Raw genomic sequence first — 25,008 nt, forward strand, 5'->3', positions numbered from 1 at the left:
TATATATATATATATATATATATATATATAGTTGTAGATTAATTAAATAGGACGTGGAGACAAAGAATATTAAGTGTATATGATGAAAGCTATTAGATGTGAAATACATTATTTTAAAAATAATAATAAGTTAGACGTATAATGAAGGGATGAAATGTTTAAATGTGAAAAAAAAAAATAATAAAATGAATATGAAAAAAGAATAAAGCTTTCAGTGGCTTTGGCACAGTCAATCCCCTCTCTTCCTCCTGCGATATTCCTCCTCTCTCGCGCGCGATCACTTCTCTCGACGGTATGAATTACGATTTCTTGTTTTCATATCAGAAGAATTTCGATTGCATTACTCTCGTTTGATTTCTGTATTGCTTTCCAAATTTTCGATTGAATTGGTCGTTACATTTTGCCGATTTGCCGATTTGCTGTTTCCGCTTGGATCCAAGCATGTATCGCGCTATAGTTCCGGTCTGAATTGCTGAAAACGAGTGGAGAATAGAAAATTTTGATCTCGAGACAATCTTTTTCTTTGTCATTCTTTTGCGATGGGTTCGATTTGAGTAACTCGCTTGAGAAAATCTACTGCTGTCATTTTCCAGGCAATCGAACTTTAAACACTCGAGAATGAACTGCGATGTCTTTAAGTTCTGGATCGCATTTCCTTTGGCCAACGGCGTCGGTGTTTTTAATTTTTAATTTTTTGCTTTCTCATCTTCGTTGATAGTAGTGCTATTATTGTGAATATTTGTGCAACGTTGCTTGTAAATTATAATTTTATATTATCCCCGTGATAAATTCTTTAGAAATTGGAATTTAGTTATTGAACTCTTAGAAATCAACTGTCTTCGCGATCAGCTCAGGGAGAAAAATATCAATGATGATTCTGATAGAATTTTTAGATTAACGGAATATGTATTATCGCGTTCTTTTGCTTTCACAGCAAACATGAAAATCTGATCACTTGTTTTTTTCCAGCTCTCTCCTTGTTGAGTTCTCCCGGTTATGACATATTTTTTTTTGGCTTTAAAAAGGTGTCATGGGGACTATCGTTGATGCTCCAAACAAGGAATAACTTGACTAAGATTTCACCTGTTATGTCTAGGAAATTGATGTCGATGAAAAGTTCAGAATCTCCATTTTATGATTTTTTTTTCAAATGCAAGCTACATCCAGATGTTTGATCATCAACTGTTGTCTTCACTTCCTGTTTGAATTGAACTATTTGGCCCCTAAAATTTTGGCACATCTTTTATCTGATTTATATTTTTATGAAAAAATTATACACAGTCAAAATACAATTTATGCAAGTGCAGGAAACTAATTGAAGATTAGCTGAGAAGAAGTCTACATTGAGAAATTTGGATTAGGATAGTTTAGAATTCGAACTACCGAATATATATCCGGTCTGAGAAGTTTAACATATGGAAGATCTCCATTCTGTTAGTAGCCCTAGAAGAATACTCAGTCTGTCAAAGAAACGAAGAACTTTGATCTCCTTGGACAGAGATGACAAAGCGCCTGGGTTTGGGCTATCGGGAGAACATGGCCCCAAACCTTCAGAAGTTTACGGGTTTGTGGGTTCCATCACAACAGTGGTTGCTACAGGTTCGCTTCATGTACATGCCTGTTGAGTCACTACATATGTTTGCTTTGCGTTAGGGAGCTTTGATTATGTAGTTTAACAATGGAATGTTTCAAAAACAGTTGGGATCCAATTAATTACAGAACAGTATTGGAATATTGAATCATTTTTCCTTTAATTTATTACCTCTGAAGAATTATTTGAGCTTAAATTTCTGAGTTTCTTGTGAACAGGTGTATACTTGATCTGGGCATATGTTCCAGACTCTTGGCTGCATTCCGTTGGAATCTTCTACTATCCTAGCAGGTCAGCAATATCCCGATCCTTTGTTATTCTTTCTTCATTGCTATGAATGACCCTATTTCATTGCTATGAACGGCACTATTTTGCCTTCCCTTAAGGGCTACATTGTTTGAACAAAATAAGCATTAACTGAAATTATTCTATGAGTATGGAGTCGTAGGAAGTCATCCTTCTTAGTTAAATTAAAACTGCATCGAGGTCTAAGTGCATTAAGTTGTATGCTTCGTGAATAACTCCATTTAACCTAAAGATTTGTCGAGGACAATCTCCTGAGATTTATTTGCCTCTAGTGCACCGCTATTGATAGGAGTTTTCTCAATCAGACTTTGCTCTCAAATCAATTTATTGAATCCCCCTATTCTCAAACTCACAGTGCACACTCCACCTATAGATTTTCTTAAAGGTCAATCTCATGAAACCGAACCAGCTCTAATACACCAACCTGTTACTCCATAAGGATCTTAAATTTCTCTCCAAAACTCCTCTTGAACATGGTTGGACGGAGGGCGTAGGCTCCCAAAATCTAGCATAAATTCACCAGATTGAGATGGAGAACTTCCCACAAAATCTCTTCAAAACAGCCACCGAACTTTCATCCCACGACTCAAAAATTCTAGTTTTCTTAAGGATTTCTTAAAAAAAAAATTGTCGATATTGATCTTTTTGTCAATTATTATGAAGTAAAAATAATTATGAAGTACTGTGAAAGATTACAATATTCTCCTTAGAAAATTTATGTGATTAAAAGTATAGTAATGGGAAATTGGTATAAACAGATTCCTGTTTTAGTGAATAAACAAATTCATGCATATACGGTTATATGTCTAGAGAATGCGATGTCATATCTAATATTTTACTCTTACAGTCCATACTTCTGTTTCCTGGCAGTAAAGACGTTGTAGTAAAATGATTGTTTGGTTGGGTGAATAAAATGGGCAATGATTTCTTCGTAGGTACTGGGCTCTGGCGGTGCCTGCCTATGTCATGGTTTCTATAGCATTAGCATGGCTATTTTACATTGGTCTCAACTTTATGTCCACTCCACCGCCAACTTCCTTCAATATAATGTTTGGTAAGCTTAGTTTCCTTTATTCCGTTTATTTTGTTTGCCCTCCCTTTGATTAGATGCTTAACTTATGTTCATTTTTCTCTCTTACATTGGTCTCAACCTTTTTGAGAGTTTGAAATGATGCATGAGTTCATTATTATTGAAGCTTTTAAGTCTAATTGCAGGTATTTTATGTTTTTTTTTTTACTCGTCTTTTTAAACCATGGATTACTGGAAGATTCTTAACTTCAAGTTGAATCGAGATAAAAGGAAACAAAACTTTTCATTGGTTTAATAAAAAGAGACTAAAAAACTCAAAAATTACAAACTCTACAAAAGCATGGAGAAAAAACTGAAAAACAATAAAACAAATAAAAGCAACAGAAAAATAAAAATATTCCAATTAATAGATAAACCCTGAACAGAATAATCTGCTGAACACTAGGAAGAATACTGAGACGAGCTGAAGAAAAAAAAAGCTTTGAAGAATGTTGGGTGAAGAGCTTTAACCGTGGTGAAGAAAAAAAAAAACCTTCAGACCATAATTTTGGGTGAAGAGCTTTAACCGTGATGGACCAGAACAACTTCGATTTAGGAACCAAAGACGACCCTATTTAGCCAATGAAGAATGTATCATTGAAGGAATTGGAGCCCACCCATTGAATATGGAAAACCGAGAACAACTTCAACCAGCATTGTCTTGAAACTCTAGAATTATCCCCAAAAAAAAAATGAAAAATCACATTCCTTAGAGACTAAGAATCGATCAAGCAGAGCTGGAGGAATCATGACCTACCTGTGACTAAGTAAACTTCCATTAGAAGGAGGTATTTCCATAAGACCAAGATCTTTAACCAACTTGTTAAACTTTCTCATGCCCTTTGTTTAACTATCCAAAGGGGATCTTTCGCTTGTTCATTGAGTAATATTAAAAGCACCTCCAATACACCATGTTTTCTCTATAATCATTAGCCCCATAGACATTTGTTGTCCAACAAATTTCTTACACCGAGTAGAAAATTTAACAGCGATGGTATAACCTCCTTTTATATGCTCTGAAACTGCCAATTTTGACTCACCCACATAATCAAAAGCCCTCCAGACCGTCGGATGACATCAACAACCATCCATTCTATCTCCCTCAATCCCTATAGGGATTTGATCAAAAGAGTTCCAAAATTTGCTCCTTTTGTCTCATTGGTTTCTGTATATATCTCGATAAGAAACTTGCTTACATTGATCGACAAGGAAAAATAACAAGGACAGGGATTGAGATATCCCCACAAAGCCGAGGAAATTCAAGCTTTAATAGATAAATACATTGCAAAATGTTTAGTCTCACCATATTCCTTATTTTATATGAAAATCATGATCTGGTTTCTTGTTTGTAGCTTCAGTCACAAGATTTCTGAAATCAAGTTTTTATTTTCTCCAGATGAATTCAGTAAAGAACCATCTATCTCTACTTTTTCAGAAGAAGAAGATCGACCTATTGAACCGATATCCGATATTGGGATTAACAGAATCAACGATCTCATGTTCAACAATAAGAAATGATAAATAGGAACATGTTAGCAACTCTAACAGAATTAGTCCCCCAGAAGTGCTGAGAAAAAGAAAGTAGAATTGCACATAAATATAACTACTACGACGACTTTAAATTACAAGATCGATGTCCATGATATCTCCCCGACATCGTGAGGGGGCAGGTAATGGTCGTTGTGTCGTCAAACTTGATTGTGTACTCCGAATGGATAGTAGAATATCACACATAATTAGTAGCTTTGGGTCTTCAAAGCACCAGTACAATGTTTAAGGTGGGAGCTCCCAACGATTTTAATGTACCATATAACAACTGATTTTAATGTATAATTATATAATATTAAGTGATGTTTGATAATTATTTGATTTTTTACATTCACATATTTCTTTGTTCTATTAACTGCTATTTTCTTATGTTTTTTAAAAATTAGGTTAATTTTGAGAATTTAAATAAATAATATAAAACAGAAACTTTTGTTTTAAAAAAAAAAATAGAATTTGATTATAAATTCAAATGTTTTATTTTCCTTAAAAATAAATGAAAGTTTTTTCTCATCCATTTTATTTTCCAAAGTATTTTGTAGTTTGTTAACATGGCAAAAAAAAAAATTATTGAATACCATTTGTTAAAATACCGAGGTTGGAACCTAAGTAGACTGCTAGTGATAAGTTGAAGGAAGGTGAGGATGACGTCAAGTCATCATGCCCCTTATGCCTTGGATGACATACGTGCTACAATGGCCAAGACAAAGGGCCGTGATCCCGTGAGGATGAGTTAACTCCAAAAACCCGTCCTCAGTTCGGAATGTAGGCTGCAACTCGCTTGGATGAAGCCAGAATCGCTAGTAATCGCCGATCAGCCTACAACAGTGAATTCGTTCCTAAGCCTTGTACTCATTGTCCGTCACACTATGGGAGCTGGCCTTTTTAATCAACAAATATCCCATAGTCAATTTTGATTAAATTTAATTAAATAATAATAGTCAATTTTGATTAAATTTAATTAAATAATAATAATAAATTTCAAGTAAAAAAATCAAATAAATTTATATTTATAAAAAGAAGACTTATAAAAAATTATATAAGTTAACCTATCATTTATGTTGCTTGATTTGTAGTTGGATGGACGGATAATTTAAAGATAAAATACCAAAAAAAAAAAAAATTATTATATGTTTAATCCACAGAAACTTGGAAGGCCAATAAAAAAATATATTACACTGAGAGATGCAATATCAATACACATCAAGCAAGTATATCTATCCCATTGTCCAAACTTCTTATCACAGTAACTAAAAATACATCATAACAAGATGACTACAAAAGAATAGTAATAAAACCAACAAATTCAGTTAATAATATATATATCATACAAGGCGTCTGATATATCTCATCGGCGTCAACGTGCCCACGACACTGAATCGATTTCGTCCCTGGCTGCCTTGTAGAGCTCGAGCCTCTTTGAACATTGCTGCCTTCTCTCCATTAGTGCAGGGTCTTCATCCAGTAATTGAGAAAGCTGCTTGGCCTAAACGGAAAAACAAATAAATGATGATTTCTAAAAATCTTACCAAATCCTAGTTAATTAATAACTAATGATTGTTAATCACTCGAATGAATCCGATAAAAAAAAGGAAGAAACTCCCAAATTCAAAGGCATTGCGCTTCCCAAACTTCCCAAATAAACGTTAACTAGTGAGAACGAGCATAGCTCAACACATAACAGTTAAAATTACATGTCGAGACCTCGACATAGCTCAACAATAACGGCAACATGAATTCTACAGACGACTGGTGAAGGTTTGAGAAAATTAGTATAATTAGGTGTTGCCCCAGGTCATACAGAAAAATAGGCAAGAAAAAGGGAAGTTTCTTAATAAAAGAAATAGAGAACGATAAACATTTACCTCTTTTCTCCCTAAGAGCGTGTAGAAATGATTAAGCAACGACTGCTTGGCTTCCTTGACTTGGCAATAAACCACTGCTTTGGGGATAGTATTTCTTAAAGTGTCTGATACCATTCCCACATAAGAGGAAACGTTTGATCCTATCCGCCGAAAATGACCCTCTGCGTATCGATCCCCTGTCGGGGCAGCGGCAGCAGCAGCACCCGGGCCTCCGGCTTTCTCTATCTCCTGAGGAAGTCTTCGAAAGAAATCCACAGTCAAGTAGGAAGATTCCATGTCAACGAGACGTATCACCGTCTTCTTACTCTCGTCACGAAATCTTTCCAAGGCCTCATTTGAAGCAGCAGCTATCTCAGCTTGTAAAGTGGGAAAGCGCTTTAATTCCTAAAAGTCCAAATCAAAACATGAACAAATTTAAAATATATATATATATATATAAGCGCTTTAATTCCTAAAAGTCCAAATCAAAACATGAACAAATTTAAAATATATATATATATATATAGTCTTGTAACAAATCCTCCTGAGGAACTCAAAAGCTAGAGCACCAGTATAATTTACCTGTGTTTCTCCAATGGACTTCCTCACAAGTTCTTTTAAAACAAAGTGAACCACCAGTATAATTTACCTGTGTTTCTCCAATGGACTTCCTCACAAGTTCTTTTAAAACAAAGTGAACCTAAATGGAAGTTTCATATGTAAGAGGCTCTCAAAAATGACTAGAACGTAAAGACTAATAATGACATCCAATTAAAAGAGAAGCTAAAAGAAGTGACTTACAGCATCCACAGAAGCCTCAGCTGGCCCCCTGAAATAATTCAGAGATCCCTCGATTAGTCGTCGGTAACCTTGTTCGGGAGCAATCAAGTGAGGTTGATAACCATCTGCCTCCGAGACAATTTTTCTCACATTCTGCATGGAAAGATGGCGATCGAAGGGAAGCTTTCTCAAAGCAGCAGGAAGCTGGTGGTCGAAAACCCCATAGATACGATCACCTCCAGGCCGCCTAGAAGAGAAACAAAAATTATGAAATCTCTAGCTTTCTTCGCCTTTGAGGGAGAAAATATTCATCTCTAGCTTTCTTCGCCTTTGAGGGAGAAAATTAAGAAATCATTGTTTGTTCATAAATATGATACCTACATTCTATATATTCAGAAGAAAAATCATAAAGAACTGAAGATAAGAATTTTATAAAACACTATATACTATACCCTCCTTCCAGGTGCTCCTTAAAAATCCGATCAAAAGCACGGCAAAGTTCCAAAATCGTGTACAATTGAGCCTGAGATGAAATAGGTAAGTAAAAGTGTAACGATCAGAACACACTTCACAATCTATAACAAAAGCAATATGTTTCTCACCCCTAAGTAAAAGTGTAACGATCAGAACACACTTCACAATCTATAACAAAAGCAATATGTTTCTCACCCCAGCATCGACAGCAATGGGTCGGCCAAGATGATCCATCTCAGATTCAAGTTCATCAATGCTTTTGTTAATCAAAGAAGTGATACTGGGTATCCGAGCTCTAATCACAGACTCCAAGTGCTACAAGAACAAGAATGCACGATAACAATGATTGCCTTTTCTAGCATAACAAAAATTTCATTTAAAGACAATAAATTTGGAACCTATAACCAAACCTTTGATAAGAGCTTTGCGAGATACTCTGAACCCATTTTACTTGCTAAGTGTCCATAGTCAGAACTAGTTGCAAAGTACTCACGCTCCTTACGCCGAACCCATTTTACTTGCTAAGTGTCCATAGTCAGAACTAGTTGCAAAGTACTCACGCTCCTTACGCCTAGCAATAATCATATCTACATTTTTGTTTATGTCAGCTTGAGATCGGTTCACTATGCCAACCCATGGGTGTTGCAGTCGATATGATCTTCCTTCCAATACCTTTAGGAATAAAAAGAATATATATGTTTTTAATTCCTCCTTTAATTTAAAAACTAAGGATATATATGCAACATTGAATCTCTGAGCGTTACACGTTCTAATTGTAACGACCCAAGTCCACCGCTAGCAGATAGTGTCCTCTTTGGACTTTCCCTTCGGGCTTCCCCTCAAGGTTTTTAAAACGCGTAGGCTAGGGAGAGGTTTCCACACCCTTATAAAGAATGTATCTCTTCTCCCCACCCAACGTGGACTTGGGCCGTTACACTTATAAACTCATTAACAACTCATATCTTGTTGAGTTAAATATTATTTTAGCAAGGTTTTAATTAAAACTTACATCCAAAGCATTAGTTCCTTTGTCCATCAAGTCAAGCTTTGTCAACACTCCAAAAGTTCGTTCCCCTACTCAATTGCACAAGCAACAACATGATCATAAGCTTGGAAAGCTACAAAATTTACAGTTCCAATTCTGCAAAGAGAGAGAGAGAGAGAGATGATCATAAGCTTGGAAAGCTACAAAATTTACAGTTCCAATTCTGCAAAGAGAGAGAGAGAGAGAGAGAGATGAAAAAGGAAGAAAATACAAGCAGCGCATACCGGATGGGTCCACTTCCCTGGCAAGTTTTATAGCATCCGAAGTGGCTATGTCTTGATTGGCAGGAGAAATGGCAAGCCACTTCCCTGGCAAGTTTTATAGCATCCGAAGTGGCTATGTCTTGATTGGCAGGAGAAATGGCAAGAATAATGCAATTAGGCTGTAAAAAAAACATGCAAAAAACAAATATCACATTTGATGTAATACACTTATAATTAACATTCAGGCTGTAAAAAAAACATGCAAAAAACAAATATCACATTTGATGTAATACACTTATAATTAACATTCGAGAAGGTAAGCACCACAACGTGTTCATAATTGCAATTATGAAGCTGTTATAAAGGTAAACAGAAACGAAGCGAACGCAAGAACCATAACTTGAGTACCCAAAGAACTTCATGTGCAAGGCTTGACCAAGAAACGAAGCGAACGCAAGAACCATAACTTGAGTACCCAAAGAACTTCATGTGCAAGGCTTGACCATTCATCACAAAATAATTATTACTGAAATGGAATATATAATCTCATTACCTTCTCAACATAAGTTCGAACCATGACCTCAATGTCTTGAACAATACTTTCGGGCTGTCCCTCTAATTTAAAAAGAAAAAAATACATCCATTATTAAACAATATATAAATCCTGCTGAACCAAATGTTTTTCAGCATAACATTTAAACATACCTACTGCAACTTTTGTCAAACCAGGTAAATCAATCAGAGTTAGGTTGACAACTGAAAAACGAAAGAAACCAAGAGTTAGAACATTTCCCAGGTAAATCAATCAGAGTTAGGTTGACAACTGAAAAACGAAAGAAACCAAGAGTTAGAACATTTCAATATTAATGTACTCAATCAACCTTACAACGGTCGGTGTATAAAATAAGTAAATAGGTGTTAAGATTGTCCTGAAAATTCCATTCTGGTTAATCACTTCCAAAAAGATTAGCTTTGTTGTTCATTAAGATGGAACATAGCAATAAAAGAAGGCAAACAAATGAAAAAAAAAAAACCATTATAAATGATACAAATACAAATTATGGGTAATTAGTAAAGTAACAGTGAACACCAACAAATTGAACCAGAGAAGGATCACCAAGAAGACCATTATATATATAAAATTGACATGTGAACACCAACAAATTGAACCAGAGAAGGATCACCAAGAAGACCATTATATATATAGAATTGACATTGTTCAGGCAACCGAGGATCGAACGAATTCCCACAACCATGGTAAATGAGCCATTCATTAAAGAATCAACGGGCAAAAAGGAGATACCATTTGGTGAGTAAATGCTAAGATGGATAGGAACTGGGGATATCTGCTTTGTCCTCCCAGTTACTCTGTCGGTCTCATCCTGAATTTCTTTACGGACCGCAGCTGTAGAACATTACAACAAGAGGAAATGTTGAATCCAAGTAGAAGATAGAACAGACAAATTACAACAAATAGAAAATAGAACAGGCAATTTAGAACACATCGAAATGGCAGACAAGCAAGAACACATTGAAATGGCAGCATACCAAAGTCCGTAAATCTCCTCTTGGGAAGGTGAAGAAACTCAGCATACTCTTGCGACCCCTCCTCTGTCTTGTGAAGCTGCAATACTAATGGCCGCCGCGTTACTATCCCTGGAATTATAAACAAGTAACCAATTAAGCAGTGTAAATTAACAAGTAAACTAAGCAATTCGAAGTAAACCAAGATCAAATGCCTCACCTGAACCTCTCGGAAGAAAATCGCGACCAACGATACTTTCAAGAACCGAAGATTTTCCAGAACTCTGTTCATGAGAGAAATAAACAAACAGTGAGAAATCGAACAGAAGTGATTCATTTTGTTCCAGAACTCTGTTCATGAGAGAAATAAACAAACAGTGAGAAATCGAACAGAAGTGATTCATTTTGATTGGTGAAAAACTCATTCCATCTCCCTAAAACCCTAGCCACGAACGAATTCTTCAGCAACCTAACTCCACTTTGAAATACTAAAGCCGAAACTCCTCCTCGACAATAGTTCCTCGAACGCCGACGAGCTAACTCCACTTTGAAATACTAAAGCCGAAACTCCTCCTCGACAATAGTTCCTCGAACGCCGACGAGAATTTCCAACAGTTGCTACAGAAGTAACAAAAGAAGAAACGAAAATCAAGAGAAAATTGAGAAAGAGAAGTAGAACCTGTCCACCGACAACAGCAACAGAGGGAAGGGCTTCCCAGAGAGAAGAAAAGGCGTTATCACCACCGCCATAGTCACCGAGCATAGTACAAGCTCTCTGGATCCGATTCACCAGAAAAGGCGTTATCACCACCGCCATAGTCACCGAGCATAGTACAAGCTCTCTGGATCCGATTCACCAGCCCAATCAAACTCTCCATGGTCGTCATCTTCAAACACCACCGAAAGAAATCAACAAAGAAAACAATCACCTCCCTCGCAAAACCCTCGAAATCAAGCACACAAAACCCAAAAAACAAGAAGGTAAGAACGAGAGAGAATCAGCAAAAAAGAAGGAAGAGAATTTGAGAACTGTTTTGAAGAATCAAACAGAAGATGAATGGACAAAAATTGAAAGAGCTGTGGAAGAAATGGCCAACTGTTTTGAAGAATCAAACAGAAGATGAATGGACAAAAATTGAAAGAGCTGTGGAAGAAATGGCCTGGGTGCTCGCCACTTTACTTTTTGGACAGTCGTCAGAAGCCCGTTGAAAACGGCTAAAATGCGCTTTTGCTCCGGACAATTGTTAAGCTGTTGATGGGGGCTTTTAGCTAAAATACACCGCACGTGTAAGTCACGTGCGAATTTTCAAATTTTGAATTTGAATATTTAAAAACTTTTTTTATATGAATGTTGTAACGGTGGGCCCCACGGGATGGGAAGTTCCACAAAGAAAAAGCTGGTGATAAATTTGTTCGTTATTGGGATTGTTGGCAATGACGATTGCATCCCACGATTTTATTTTATTTATTTATTATTTGTTCGTTATTGGGATTGTTGGCAATGACGATTGCATCCCACGATTTTATTTTATTTATTTATTTTTTTTTTTTTCAAATTAAAGTATTGTTAACGGCTTTGTCTTAGCCGGCCCGGTTCGGTCCATTTAGCCCGATCCGATCGGCTTTTAAAATTGCTTAAAATGTTCCTATTAGAAATTAAGAACTAATCTGGCGTTTGTTTGTCCTCTTCTAATAATGCATACGTAATTATAATTATATTGGAAAACATCCATAAATAAACAATTCTTCCTTTTTCCAAGGGAAAATTAATTAAAGACTAAATATAGTTTAAAGGTCAAGCTCAGCCATAAATTTCCTGATCCATTGTCCTAGTAAATTGAATCTTTAATGTTGTATTAATAAGAGTCATTCGATGTGGCTCAGTACCGTGTAAAGGGAATCAACCCCTAAACGAAGGAATTTTAATGTAAAGAAAGTTATAGATTCGTTAGATCTACTCTATAATTGTTGAACTCGAAAAACAAAAAACAAAAGCCAACAAGCCAACTTCCGTCGTTCCTATAAATATAAATGCTACTAAATTGTCCCATTTCAAAACATTTGGACTCATAGAAATAAGTGGTAAATATACATAAGAATCTCAATCCAACAAAATTATAGCACCAAAAATTGCATTAAAATCGCTTTAAAATTGAGATCATACAACAAAAATCCCATAATTTGAATATAAATGCTGTTCATGGGAGATAAAATTACCAACTCTGAAAATATTTGGAAAAAGATAGATCATGAACGTATAAACAACTCTGGGAGATAAAATTACCAACTCTGAAAATATTTGGAAAAAGATAGATCATGAACGTATAAACAACTCTGCTCTTTGTGGCTTCCTTGCATTAGAAAATCTTGTAACGTGTGGCATTCTACACAGTTACATGAAATATTATTATTATTCTGTTCTTTTCAAAAACAGATCAATACTGCTTGGAATGAAATAATATTATGAAATATTATTATTATTCTGTTCTTTTCAAAAACAGATCAATACTGCTTGGAATGAAATAATATTATTATTCTGTTCTTACAACAATAAATCAATCCTGATGGTAAACTACTGTCGGGTAATCTGGATCCCACATGTTGTTCTTCACAAATTCCAAAATTTGTTCCTGGAAAAGAAAACAAATATGAAAATTGCACCCACATGTTGTTCTTCACAAATTCCAAAATTTGTTCCTGGAAAAGAAAACAAATATGAAAATTGCATTACTCATGGTGATGTCTTTGACTTATAATTTGATTTGAATGATTAGTCAACTACAAGTACGATCCCGTTATGTGCTTGAACAATCCTTTTTTTTTTTTCATCTTTTGAGTTCAACAAAGTAGAGATTCAATGTAACGACCCAGATCCACCGTTAGCAGATAAGTCCTCTTTGGACTTTTCCTTTCGAGCTTTCCCTCAAAGGTTTAAAACGCGTCTGCTAGGCGAAGGTTCCCACACCTTTATAAATGGTGGTTTGTTCTCTGCCCAACCAATATGGGACATCACAGTCCACCCCCCTTCCCCAATGTGGGGCACTCTTTCCTTCCTCCAATCAATGTAGGACCGCCCCCAAAACCACCCTCTTTAGGGCCCAGCGTCTTTACTGGCACACCATCTCGTGTCTACCCCCCTTCGGGGAACAGCGAGAAGGCTGGCACATCGTCCGGTGTCTGGCTCTAACACCATTTGTAACGACCCAGATCCACCGCTAGTAGATATTGTCCTCTTTGAGCTTTTCCTTTCAGGTTTCCCCTCGAGGCTTTAAAACACGTCTGTTAGGGGAAGGTTTCCACACCAATGGTGGTTTGTTCTCCTCCCCAACCAACGTGGGACATCACATTCAAGATTTTGACCTCTTGATTTAGAATATATATTCGAACTAGTTCAACCATGTTCATTGACTTTAACAATAGTTTCAACTTCATCGAAAAATGCCTAAAAAGTATGAATCATGCATGGAACGTCTGTGATTACTGTTTAAAGTTTCTAAAAATACCTTGTTAAATTTTTGGAGTTCTCGAGCATCTACATCACGGTATCCTGCAACAAGATCCTCTTCTATCGCTTCCATAATAACAGCTGCAGCGATTTCCTTTGTAATATCACGGATTCTACAAACAAAAACATGAAACTTCTCACTTTCTCATCTCAATCCTAAAGAGAAGTATATAAACATCAAATAAAGATGATGAATTACCTGGAAATTGATGGATAAATAATTCCTTCGTGGACTTCATCTTCAGTCATATATGCAGCGAGGCTGTTGTTACAAATAGAATGACAGAATCATTAGTTTGAAGATATTCCTGCTCATTTTATTTTGTGGTCATTGTGTCTATGATTCTTAAACTTTTAATTTTCTGCCTAATAGATATTTGACAAATTCGAAACTTTTAAAATGACTATTAAATATAAATTTGAATTGTACATCTAATGGAATCTTAAAGCTTTTAATTTTATTAGTAATTTAACCTTATCGAAAAGAATTGCTTTGACTCCTTTCTTCAAGTATAATAGTCAAAGCCCACCGCTAGCAGATGTTGTCCTCTTTCGGCTTCCCCTCAAGATTCATTTTTTAAACACGTGTGCTAGGGAGAGATTCTCACACCCTTATAAAGAATGTTTTGTTCTCCTCTCTAATTGATGTGAGATCTCACAATCCACCCCCTTTTGGGCCCAGCGTCCTCACTGGCACTCATTTCTTTCTCCAATCGACGTGGGCTCCAATCCACCCCCGCCTCATGTCCTCCCCTTTGAGGTTCAGCCTCCTCGCTAGCACATCGCACGGTGTTTGGCTCTGATACTATTTGGAATAGCTCAAACCTACCACTAGCAGATATTGTCCTCTTTAGATTTCCCCTCAAGATTTTCTACTCTCCAATCGATGTGGGACTTCTATTATACTTGGTAAAAAATTTCTCTATGTCCAGAAAAAACAAAGACCCTTTTCCAGTCAAGAGTTCTTTCTAGCTACCGCACCAACCAAGTCCAAACTTGAAACAAAAAGTTACACTATGCTATACTGCAAAATGACTAAATTCCATCCGTCTATAACTTCAGGATTGTTCCTTTGACATTTGCATCAACAAAAGTTGATCTACAAAAAGTTGAATGTATAGGAGAAGGCTTACCACTCGGCAGCAGCCTGCAGCATGCCATCAGATACGATAGGAGCCCCAGATAGAAGAGTACCGAGCCCACTACTGTACAAACATGCATGCTCCCACATTATAGACCTTAAATATAATCAAATATTATCTAAATCGCCATTGCAATGTGCAACTTGGCAAACTAACCCTGGGAAAAGATACATGTTGTTTCCTTGGTTGCAGTGGCCAATATGACCATTCCCTGGAGAACATTGTAATATATTAGAACATTTTCTAAGGAACAGTTGAAAAGGAAAGATTTTTAATATATTTGAACTCATAGAAATTGAATAAAATCAAAGGCAACAGTTTCATAACTGATGAACAAAAAGGAGAATCGTGAGAGGACAACTTGCCAAATTATAGTTGCCACAGACAGAACTATTGTTATTATAATGAAGATAAATAACACTAAAGTCTATAACTTTATTTGTGTTTGTTTTTCAAGAAAGAAATTGTACAGAGAAGAAACATTTTTGCAAAACAAATTCTCAAATTATTGATGCATAACGAAAAAAGGAGGCACTTGCTGCTCAAATTTAGTTGAAAGAAAAACACTACACCCGTTCACATTAAACACCCAAAGCTCTGTCCTTAAATAAAAATTCAAATAAGAAGCAAAAGAAAAGCTTACCCTCTCTTTAAAATATATAAGGATTTTAAAAATGGATGTTAATTGAAACAGAATGTTAAAAGCTAAGTAGATGTTTAAAAGTGCCGCACAATGTCACTTGCTAGTTTGAAGATAATAATTTTGCGCCCAATGAATCCAAAAAATTTCCTGTCTTCTCGCAGCTAGTAAACGTTTGCTTGTTTTTCCAACATACCAAAATTAATATCCTTGAATGGGCTTCCACTCGCAAATATGATGTTTTCACCCAAGATTGAGAATGCTTGTTCAGGAGTGCACTCGGCTACATTAGACAACAATTCAAACTGTAAGCATTACTAACCAAAGGGCGAGATTTGTGACCTATGCACAAGTAGAGAGATTCATAAACTGTACAACCGTACCGTTTGTTGTAGGATTAGACATGGCAAAAATAGCAGGTCTTGTCGCAGTTGATCCTTTAAGAGCCTCTAATACCTAAACGCATGTTGTACAAAATGATTAAAACTGCACAAGTTTCACATTTGAGTTGTAACCACCCAAAATTTTCTACTTAACCTAAGGTCGCTCATGTATACATATCATGAACATTTAATGCAAAAATATGTACGATATCCAAATGAGTTTAGAGCTGCCCTTTTCAACATCTTTTTTATTTACCTTTTTTTTTTCACTCTCCTTTTGTTTATATTTTCAACCATCATTTCTTTAAGTCCCACAGGGGCTCCCACCGTATCTTACCGAAAAGATAATAGATAAATCAAACTGATTTTATTTTTAATCAAAAGTGACATTTTGAAACAAAGGAAATCTAACACACATTATAAGGCACAAATAACTCAAAGAACAGCAAGTTGGTTATCTCTGAAAAGAAAATATTAAGGAGACAAGTGAATGGTGACCAGAAATATTTTGTATCAAAAGAACCATGTTTAATACCTCCTTTGTGAACAATCCACCAACTGCAGACAATCCCAGAAGCACATCAGGTTTCACTTTTTGTACCTAATATTAACATTTTCAAGAAAATGGAAGAAATTCAAATTTATACCATATGGGGGCAGTAGAATTAAAAAACTAAGAATCAAATAAAATAGAAAAGTCGCACTGAAATAAATTAACGCAAGAAGGATCTATTATTTCATAGAAATTATGTTGCCTCAAAAGATTTTAGTAATTTCCTACAATAATTATTTAAGTTCTCCACTCAAATCCCACGATTTTGAACAACTTATAATTTCTAAAAGTCAACGTCAAAACAAAGATGATAGTGGAGATAAGAAGGAAGACATGATTACTCTATGAAAAAGTAGCTATAAATGAGGAAGGAAAATTTACAGACCACTTCCACTAGACTTGCACCTTCCCTCAATCCTTGACGATTAATTTCTTTGACCTTCCTTGCAAATGGGCTTGCATCTTGATCAATGTTTTCTCGTTCCTCTGTGATCAAACCCTGACAATAACAAGGAAACAATTAACAAATATGGGAAATGTTTGCTCCCACAACACCCAGGTGCTATTGACATACGATGTACCCAGTAGAGGGACAACAACATGACAAAACAACATCCTAGAGTATAATGGATGTAACCTTAGATAATGAAGGTCTCACTGCAATTTGTAAGCAAGAAATATTCATACACTGGAAAATGTTGGCTGAATTCAATAATACAAGCAAAGCTCACAATTCTTTTTCTTGACATGACTGAATAGATGAAACAAATATACGTGCACAAAGTTCTTTTTTTTTTTTTAATGAAAAAAACAAAGATAAGTGCTTTAAGTAACAAGCAATACTTTTTGTCTTTACAAAAAACTTGCCGGCCGTAAAATGCTCATCTTCCAAAACTAGGAAGTATAGCCTCACCTACATTATTTAGTAGGCCAAAAACTCGTGAGATATTTATTGAGCCAAATGGTCAGATCCAAAGTCTTTTTCCCAATATGTTCAACCCTTGGTTTTATATGAACAATAAGGATCAAAAAGTAAGTGTATCTATGTTTTTATAAAATTACATGTTGGATAAAAAATTATACAAAGGCCATTAAAAACTTCAGGTTTGAGAAGGAGAAGAGAACATCATTAAGGGGTTATTTGGTTCAAGATTTTATTTATGATGTCTGAAAATCAAATAACGGTATGTGGTGTTGCATGAAAAATATTTTCAGAATCCATATAAATAAAGTTTTTTCAACCATTTTAGATAATTTAACTATTGTTAATTATTTTATTAAGTTAGATTATTAAAATAATTTTAACTAATTAAATTTTAATTTTAATTTTCATTCATTAAAATTTAGGTTTTTAATTTTATTTTGTCATAAATTTTAAAACTATCCTCAAATAAATGATTTTAATAAAATTATAAAACTTTTAATGATAAATATTTAGCACCACTCTTGTTTCAAAAATTAAATGTTGTATATGGTGGAGTAAATTATATTAAATGAGATATACTTATAAATCTTTATAATAATTTATTAAGAAAACAATAAAAAGAATTTTTAAAAAAATGTATGGATAAAATAACTATTACAATAGTATAGTTACTTAATTTTTATCAATTATAGTTTTTGATTATTAATTTAAATTTTAATTTGAACCAATTAATTATATTTCAACATGAAATACATCTAATTGAAAAAGGAAAACAGAGTTATAAAAGAAAGAACACTACTAAACATAAATAATCGGAAAAAATCATATTTAGAAAAAGAACAAAGAAAAGAAAAAAAGAAATGAACAAGAAAAATAATCAAGTGAAAGAATAAATAATACAAAAGAAAAAAAAATATAAAAGAACAAAAAGAAAAGGAAAAAAAAAAAAGAAAGGATATAGAAAACCTATCCATTTGTATGGGTTTTAAAATCCCTGCCACTTTTTTTATGCCTAGGAAAAGAGTTTTCCCAAGCAATAAATTAAATCCCCTCCCCCAAACACGGGTTTTATATTTATCATCTCAAATCTCATTCCCAACCCGGGTATGGTTATAAACATAAAAGATCAAAACATGACAGTCTAGTAATAACTTTGCTGTTAGATTTTAAACGTAAAAACTTTTATCTCAAGAATTTTAAATACAAAGAAAGATTAGCGGTTGATCACCTGAGCATCGACCACCCAAAATTGGCTTCGAGCAGCCTCAAATGCTGATTCATTGTTTCCCAACATCCTTGCCATGGTTTTCCTTGCCGCGTTTAAAACCCCAATTCCTGCACTGCATCATTAAAAGAAAAAAGCAGAAACTTATAAATGGTAAAGGAAAGTTATAGCATGACAGAAATCAAATTAGAACAGAAGAGAAAGATTACATGGTTAAAAGTTTTGTATGGTTAACAAGATCATGAATAAAACTAAAAACTATTTTTTGTATATTTCTCGAAATGAAGCATGCCTCGGGACTCTATGAACACTATCATCATACAAAATTCTAAAGTTTATCTCATAATGTTAGATAACAACATTAGGAATGAAACTACCTTCCAGCACCAGCAACAACAATCTTTTGCTTTGGAAAGTCGATCATCGGTCTTCCTTGTGCTCTCACAGCACCTAAAAGCCCGGCAATAGCAACTCCTGCCGTTCCCTAGAGAGAATTTGACAATGAATTGTTAGTGTTGGCCGATCATGGCCCATGACGGTTGAACGATAAAGCATAGCTTTTAGAATCAAAATGCCACTGTAATTTTGCCAGCTAATGTTATGCCATCAGATTCTAAACAAAAAAGAAGGTACTGTCATATAAATCAGCAAGTGTAGTTTATATTAGTCACCATAAAGTTTTGATAAAGATATTCATAAGTTGATAACATACTAATCTAAATACCTAAAAGTTCAAGAACTGAAAATATCAAACAAATCTAGATAAGTTGACAAATTAGTATAGTACAAGAAATCAAAGTACAAATAGAAAAATTATTAGAAGAAAGGAAAAGCCAAGAAGAAGAAAGGAGAGAATGGTCAACCTGAACGTCATCATTAAACATTCTGTAGGTATTCCTGTATCGTTGCAATAACTTAAAGGCCCATTTGCTTTGGAAATCTTCAAACTGTTGAACAATTGCCAAATATTTATTGCAAAATTTTAAAAATATAATGGAAAACAAGAAAAGTAGAAAATCCAATTATTTCACCAGAGTTGCAGTTGAATTACTTGAACAATAACATGTGGCCAGCGAGTAAACACTGCCTCCATGAACTCATCGATAACAGCCAAATACTCATCCCCATCCAATCGGTGTTCTTGCAATCCCAAATCTATGAAAAATGCCATAGCAATAAAAACCAACAGCTAATGCATGAAAGTATGATCCCCAAATATCACACTAACATTGTAATGGGGTCTTATGAAGATGTGGAATATTCATGAAATTTTGAAAATTATACCTAACTAAAACATTGTAATGGGGTCTTATGAAGATGTGGAATATTCATGAAATTTTGAAAATTATACCTAACTAATGGGTATTGAGCAATTTTTTGATGTTTCGAAGATGTTGGCCCATCATGAGAAAAATATAACAATGTTACCCATTACAAGATTTAAATCATCATACTTAACTCATTTGAATGAAGCACATCCCCAATATAATGTTACCCATTACAAGATTTAAATCATCATACTTAACTCATTTGAATGAAGCACATCCCCAATATTTAAAACTTTAGAAATCACCTCACTGCAGTATCAACTATAAAGTGATTTTTTTGTGATGATTAAGACAGTCTTAATTCAAACACAAAACAAGGACAGGTATAATCCCAAAAATACTGAGGAAAAAAAAATTATACATATTATGAATGATTGATCAGCAAATTGAAGATTTTTTATTATTATAATAATTAAAAATCAAACTTTCAATAAGACATTTAAAAAAAAAAAAAAATGAGAATTTAGCATACTAGCCACCTAATGGTATAAGGCACTTACATAAGGGGTTCTTCAGAAGCTCTTCATTATTGGTTCCAACGTCAATCATGACTGGAAGCACCTGTTGCAAGAAGAGATTTCCATTGATTGTCAAGTTATAAAGAAAAACAAACACTGAAAAGATATCCACCTAAAGACAACTCAAAAATGATAGTCTAGTAACAACCCAAATTGAAAATGAAAAATAAAAATACCAAAAAAACCAAAACAAAACAATAGCCCAAACTCGTATGGCCTTGCTTAGATCATTTATAGAACATGAATAAAAGTTTCTGAACCATTTAATAAGTTCCTAAACATAATCAGCTACTTGGTAATCATGCTAGGGGGCTAAACACTAAGAAATGTGGTAGCAAGAATCTACCCTCTGAGGATTTATCCCAGCAGCAGCAACATATATATCCAACTTCCCAATTGCAATACCGATTCCATGTACTCCAAGATCTCCAAGACCTAATATTCTACTTCCATCTGTAACAACAATCATATCAACCTGCAAAAAAGTTGTGTTCGATTAAACTAATATAAAGAGTTCCAATTCTGAAGAGTCAAAATTATTTGCCTTCTGAACAATTTGAATTGGCACAATGACTTGTCTGTTATGATCATCCAAGTTACATGAAGAAAACCTGTTCAGCAGGCCAATTATAAACCATTGACATCATTTCTCCACGATCTTCTGCACTGAAATACATTCCCCTTGGCCTTCTAAACAAGCCACTATAGTTCTGACAAACAAGACCTACGGTTGGTGTATATACTATTGGCGCATACTCCTTGATGTGAGCGACCAAAACCTAACAAATTCACATTTAATTAGATGACTTATGATATGCCATACAAATCATAACACAAATAATTGCATCTATTAGAAAGATATGACGGTACAAAATACTTTATAACACTATAAGTAAGAATAATACATGTACACTGAGAAATGAAACCACGTGAAAATTCGATTTGTTTCAAGTTTTCAAGAATAATTTGAATGTGATGGATGACTGATAAATTGTGAAGTTGCATTTTGTCCACAATAGAAGAAAGGTAGATATCATCGAACATATTTGGTAGACGATGTCATCAATCTTTTAAAATTTTGCGGCATATTTAATCATGCCTTGGGAAAAAGAAAACATGGTCCACGAGATCTCTTACTTACTAAAGAAAACATAGGAAAACAGAATAACCTAATGAAAGCTTACTTTATTCCATTAGAAGAAATGCCCTTCCCCTTCGGTGAGCATGGCTACTTAGCCTAACTTGATTGATGTTAACAATAGTTCGTAATCAAAAACAAGACTGAGATAATAAAATTTATAGATGCATAAAACAAACACTGGCTAGTTTAGATCATGAATTCAAGAGTCCGTAAAAATTCCTTGGCATTGTGTGCACTAATAGATGAGCAATCTTAACGCACCTTATAGTACATTGTCTCATTTCTATCATGCAATCTATTCAGAATTCGCCATTTGGCCAAAGCATTTGGATCTAAAGGCCCATCTCTTGCTTGAACTTCAAGCCTCTTCAGGTCAACCACTGTAAATTATTTAGTTAGTTATGTCATGTAGATTGAAGTACGTAGATTTGGAAGAAAAAAAAAATTAGAAGAGGCCGTGACCAGAGCTGCAAGAAAACTGTTGTTGATCTCAGAAGTTCAAATGCACGATAAATTTAAAGAACAAGATGAAAAGTTGAAAGCTATATATTATCTATAGAAGACAAATTTTAGAATTTAAACGGAATGCAATGAATGTAGATTTAGATACAATCTATAAACTCGAGAATAACTATATTAAAAAACTGAAGGAATGTTGCTCCAATACTAATAGAAGGAATTCAGAGCTGCTATATGGAACATGCACCAGGCATGACAACAAGAATAATCTTGTTCCATAATAAAGAGAGATTTGTCAACAATCATTTCAATTTTATGAATTATTCAACAAGTAGAAACATAAAATTAAACAAAAGTAAAAGTAGATAACATCAAAGGAACTTAAAACAAAGAGCACTATTTTCATTATTTTCATGTTCGCACACTCTTAAGACATGTAAATGATGTTGAAGCCAAATGTCAAGTAACAGGCACCAATGTACAATAAGAGTTTAAAGGCCATACTAAGAATTATATAATAAATGGGTTTTATTCTTAATGACTCCATGGAAAATTAAAATCGCAAGAACTTACTAAATCGTTCAATTTGCTGCTCTGAAGACATTACATTTGGTGGAAGAAGTCCTCGAAGATCAAGCCGGTCCCGTTCTGTCATTGAAAAGGCTGTTCCCTACTATGATGATAAAGAAGAAGGGAGATCCATAAATGGCATTTATACCAAAGCAAAATAAGAATCCAAACACTGATAAAAAAAAGCTCCAACTACATCAGATTTAATTTTCCAATTCCCATAACATATTTAAACTTCATTAGGTTGGAAGTACATAAGTAGACCATTTTAAAAGGAAAAGGAATTCTTTAAAGTAAATCATTTCCCTTCTTTCAGTGAAATAAACTTCATTTTAGGTTGGAAGTACAATAGAAGTTGGCGTTCAACTAGACTTAATCTAGTATTTGGCGATAGCATTTTCTTCATTTCACAACCATTAACAGTAAACAAAAAATATGCCATATCAATGAGTCCAAGATAATGAATTGGATTCTTTCCATATGATAGAGTTGTTGGGGGGACCAGAGGGATAGTTTCTTATGTAAATATTTTTAAATGTAAGTACACAAGTTGAGATTACAATTTCTTTGAGAAAAAGATCATAAAATACAACAGATATTGAAAGAATTAGGTAGTCCCCCAATCCTCTTCCATCATCCATCACGTCAGAAATTCAAAATATAGGAAAATGCACTTGAATGTACTCTCAAACCATGTCTATCTATCTATCTATATGTGTGTGTGTGTGTGTGTGTGTGTGCATGCAAATATGTACATATGGACATACGTGTTCCATTCCATACATCAACATATGCGAGCATGTTCATGTTTATCCGTGGCGAAGGTTGCAGAAGTCACTCTACGATATTTTAAGAATACAAATGCTAACTAAAACTCTCTTTTCACAAACAGTGCTGACTAAAGCAACGAATGCAGATCATTAACCGATAATTTAAAAATAAAAATAAACAGTGCCGACCATACAGAACCATTCACTTTCAGCCAATAATTGCGCAAAACTTGATAACCAGTACATACTTTCACACACCATCTAATTAGCTGGAATTTTATAAACTCTGATCTAATAACCCTGGATCGCCGCCAACTCTGTATCATTAATTCTCACAAAATTACCGCAACTCGATCCAGTATCCGACGGTAACATTTGGATACTCAAGAACCAAACCACGATCAATAATCATGTGGTGAGCTAGAGAATTAGTCGATTAGTTTTAGCAGTAGTTGATTCGATTGTCAAACAGTTTTTAAGTTCAATTGTTTTCGCTACTAAATAAACAACAGGTAATTGATAATTCCTCTAATATCGATTGATAAATACATATTATCTTCGCAAGTCGCTGGAGTAAGCATAGGCTCAATCAAACAACTAATGATTCCAGTTAACACCGATGTCAAGTTCCGTATCCCGCTAAGAATGTATTATAACGACGAATACAAAACAACAGAAGCAAATCAGACGAGAAGAATATCGAAATAATAGCGAAAGGCTTACTTTGTTAAACCACGGATCGTGAAGAATATCGAGACTACGTTTATGAATAATGGTAGGACGATGCCCCTCGCTTGTAGTGAAGGATCTCGCCTGTGTTATCGCCGGAATACTGTTATTCATCTGGTAGTGAAGCTTCAGCCGCTTCATAAGCGAAGCAGATAGAGAATTCCACTTCGTCATTCAGCTGATTTCAATGGCTTCTTCAACACAACTGGAAAGTTACAGACGCAGAGAGCTTCCCGGAGTGAGATCGGGCGAGAAAGAGATTGAACGTGATGGAGGGAAGTTACAGACGCAGAGAGCTTCCCGGAGTGAGATCGGGCGAGAAAGAGATTGAACGTGATGGAGGGAAACAATATGTAATATTAATTTTGGCGTATAATACTCAATTTTGGAATGAACAATTTATATTAACTATTTTCCTTAATTTTTTCCCAAAAAAAATCCTAATTTTAGTATTGATTTCTCTCCTAAACTTAATCATTTATATTGAATTATTTATTATTAGTATTATAATATTTATATTCTTGAAATTTAAATTTTTATAAACTATATGGTTGAGTTACAAAATAATATTTGAATTTGATTTTCTATGAATTATAATTATAATTTTATTTTTGTTTTGTTTCATTAATATACAATAATTAATATTTAATACGTGCGTTTAAATTTATATAAGACTTTTTTTAGTATTAAAAAATCTATAAAACTAAAAACACGTCGAGCACAAAAAATGACTGTGCAG

General features: G+C 34.5%; 3 protein-coding genes across 6 annotated transcripts; 1 reads left to right on the forward strand and 2 right to left on the reverse strand.

The window, feature by feature from the left end:
* Nucleotides 1-179: 179 nt before the first annotated feature.
* LOC111473480 (phosphatidylinositol N-acetylglucosaminyltransferase subunit P-like) lies at nucleotides 180-4,817 on the forward strand. 3 transcript variants are annotated; one of them, XM_023118980.1, is made up of 6 exons: nucleotides 187-292; nucleotides 594-669; nucleotides 1,308-1,599; nucleotides 1,810-1,882; nucleotides 2,833-2,951; nucleotides 4,363-4,817. In XM_023118980.1, exons 3-6 carry the CDS (start codon nucleotides 1,416-1,418, stop codon nucleotides 4,482-4,484), a joined length of 498 nt encoding a protein of 165 aa, XP_022974748.1. In that variant the 5' UTR covers nucleotides 187-292; nucleotides 594-669; nucleotides 1,308-1,415; the 3' UTR covers nucleotides 4,485-4,817. The 3 variants fall into 3 exon arrangements, with proteins under 3 accessions (XP_022974747.1, XP_022974748.1, XP_022974749.1); XM_023118979.1 differs by lacking the exon at nucleotides 594-669 and having other exon boundaries at nucleotides 180-292; XM_023118981.1 differs by lacking the exon at nucleotides 594-669 and having other exon boundaries at nucleotides 194-292; nucleotides 1,282-1,599.
* Nucleotides 4,818-5,662: 845 nt separating this feature from the next.
* LOC111473478 (dynamin-related protein 1E-like) lies at nucleotides 5,663-11,467 on the reverse strand. Its single transcript, XM_023118977.1, has 18 exons — nucleotides 11,190-11,467; nucleotides 11,061-11,152; nucleotides 10,602-10,665; nucleotides 10,406-10,513; nucleotides 10,161-10,262; nucleotides 9,563-9,613; nucleotides 9,411-9,472; nucleotides 8,995-9,036; nucleotides 8,879-8,927; nucleotides 8,619-8,683; nucleotides 8,119-8,281; nucleotides 8,020-8,051; nucleotides 7,805-7,924; nucleotides 7,588-7,658; nucleotides 7,157-7,382; nucleotides 7,005-7,055; nucleotides 6,377-6,760; nucleotides 5,663-5,997 (listed from the first exon to the last, which is right to left on the reverse strand). The coding sequence occupies exons 1-18, from the start codon at nucleotides 11,266-11,268 to the stop codon at nucleotides 5,869-5,871; spliced, it is 1,890 nt and encodes a 629-aa protein (XP_022974745.1). The 5' UTR covers nucleotides 11,269-11,467; the 3' UTR covers nucleotides 5,663-5,868.
* Nucleotides 11,468-12,850: 1,383 nt separating this feature from the next.
* On the reverse strand, nucleotides 12,851-24,542 carry LOC111473484 (NAD-dependent malic enzyme 1, mitochondrial-like). Of its 2 annotated transcripts, none has more exons than XM_023118989.1 (19): nucleotides 24,264-24,542; nucleotides 22,774-22,870; nucleotides 22,003-22,121; nucleotides 21,212-21,379; nucleotides 20,947-21,075; nucleotides 20,583-20,643; nucleotides 19,806-19,909; nucleotides 19,618-19,701; nucleotides 19,132-19,238; nucleotides 18,758-18,869; nucleotides 16,990-17,103; nucleotides 16,587-16,652; nucleotides 16,052-16,124; nucleotides 15,865-15,951; nucleotides 15,185-15,239; nucleotides 15,020-15,091; nucleotides 14,086-14,148; nucleotides 13,885-13,999; nucleotides 12,851-13,011 (listed from the first exon to the last, which is right to left on the reverse strand). In XM_023118989.1, the coding sequence occupies exons 1-19, from the start codon at nucleotides 24,441-24,443 to the stop codon at nucleotides 12,937-12,939; spliced, it is 1,881 nt and encodes a 626-aa protein (XP_022974757.1). In that variant the 5' UTR covers nucleotides 24,444-24,542; the 3' UTR covers nucleotides 12,851-12,936. The 2 variants fall into 2 exon arrangements, with proteins under 2 accessions (XP_022974757.1, XP_022974758.1); XM_023118990.1 differs by having other exon boundaries at nucleotides 22,774-22,873; nucleotides 24,264-24,354.
* Nucleotides 24,543-25,008: the final 466 nt, after the last annotated feature.

The sequence above is a fragment of the Cucurbita maxima genome, unplaced genomic scaffold (genome assembly GCF_002738345.1).
Source record: "Cucurbita maxima cultivar Rimu unplaced genomic scaffold, Cmax_1.0 Cma_Scf00123, whole genome shotgun sequence".
In the NCBI taxonomy this organism is placed as follows: domain Eukaryota; kingdom Viridiplantae; phylum Streptophyta; class Magnoliopsida; order Cucurbitales; family Cucurbitaceae; genus Cucurbita; species Cucurbita maxima.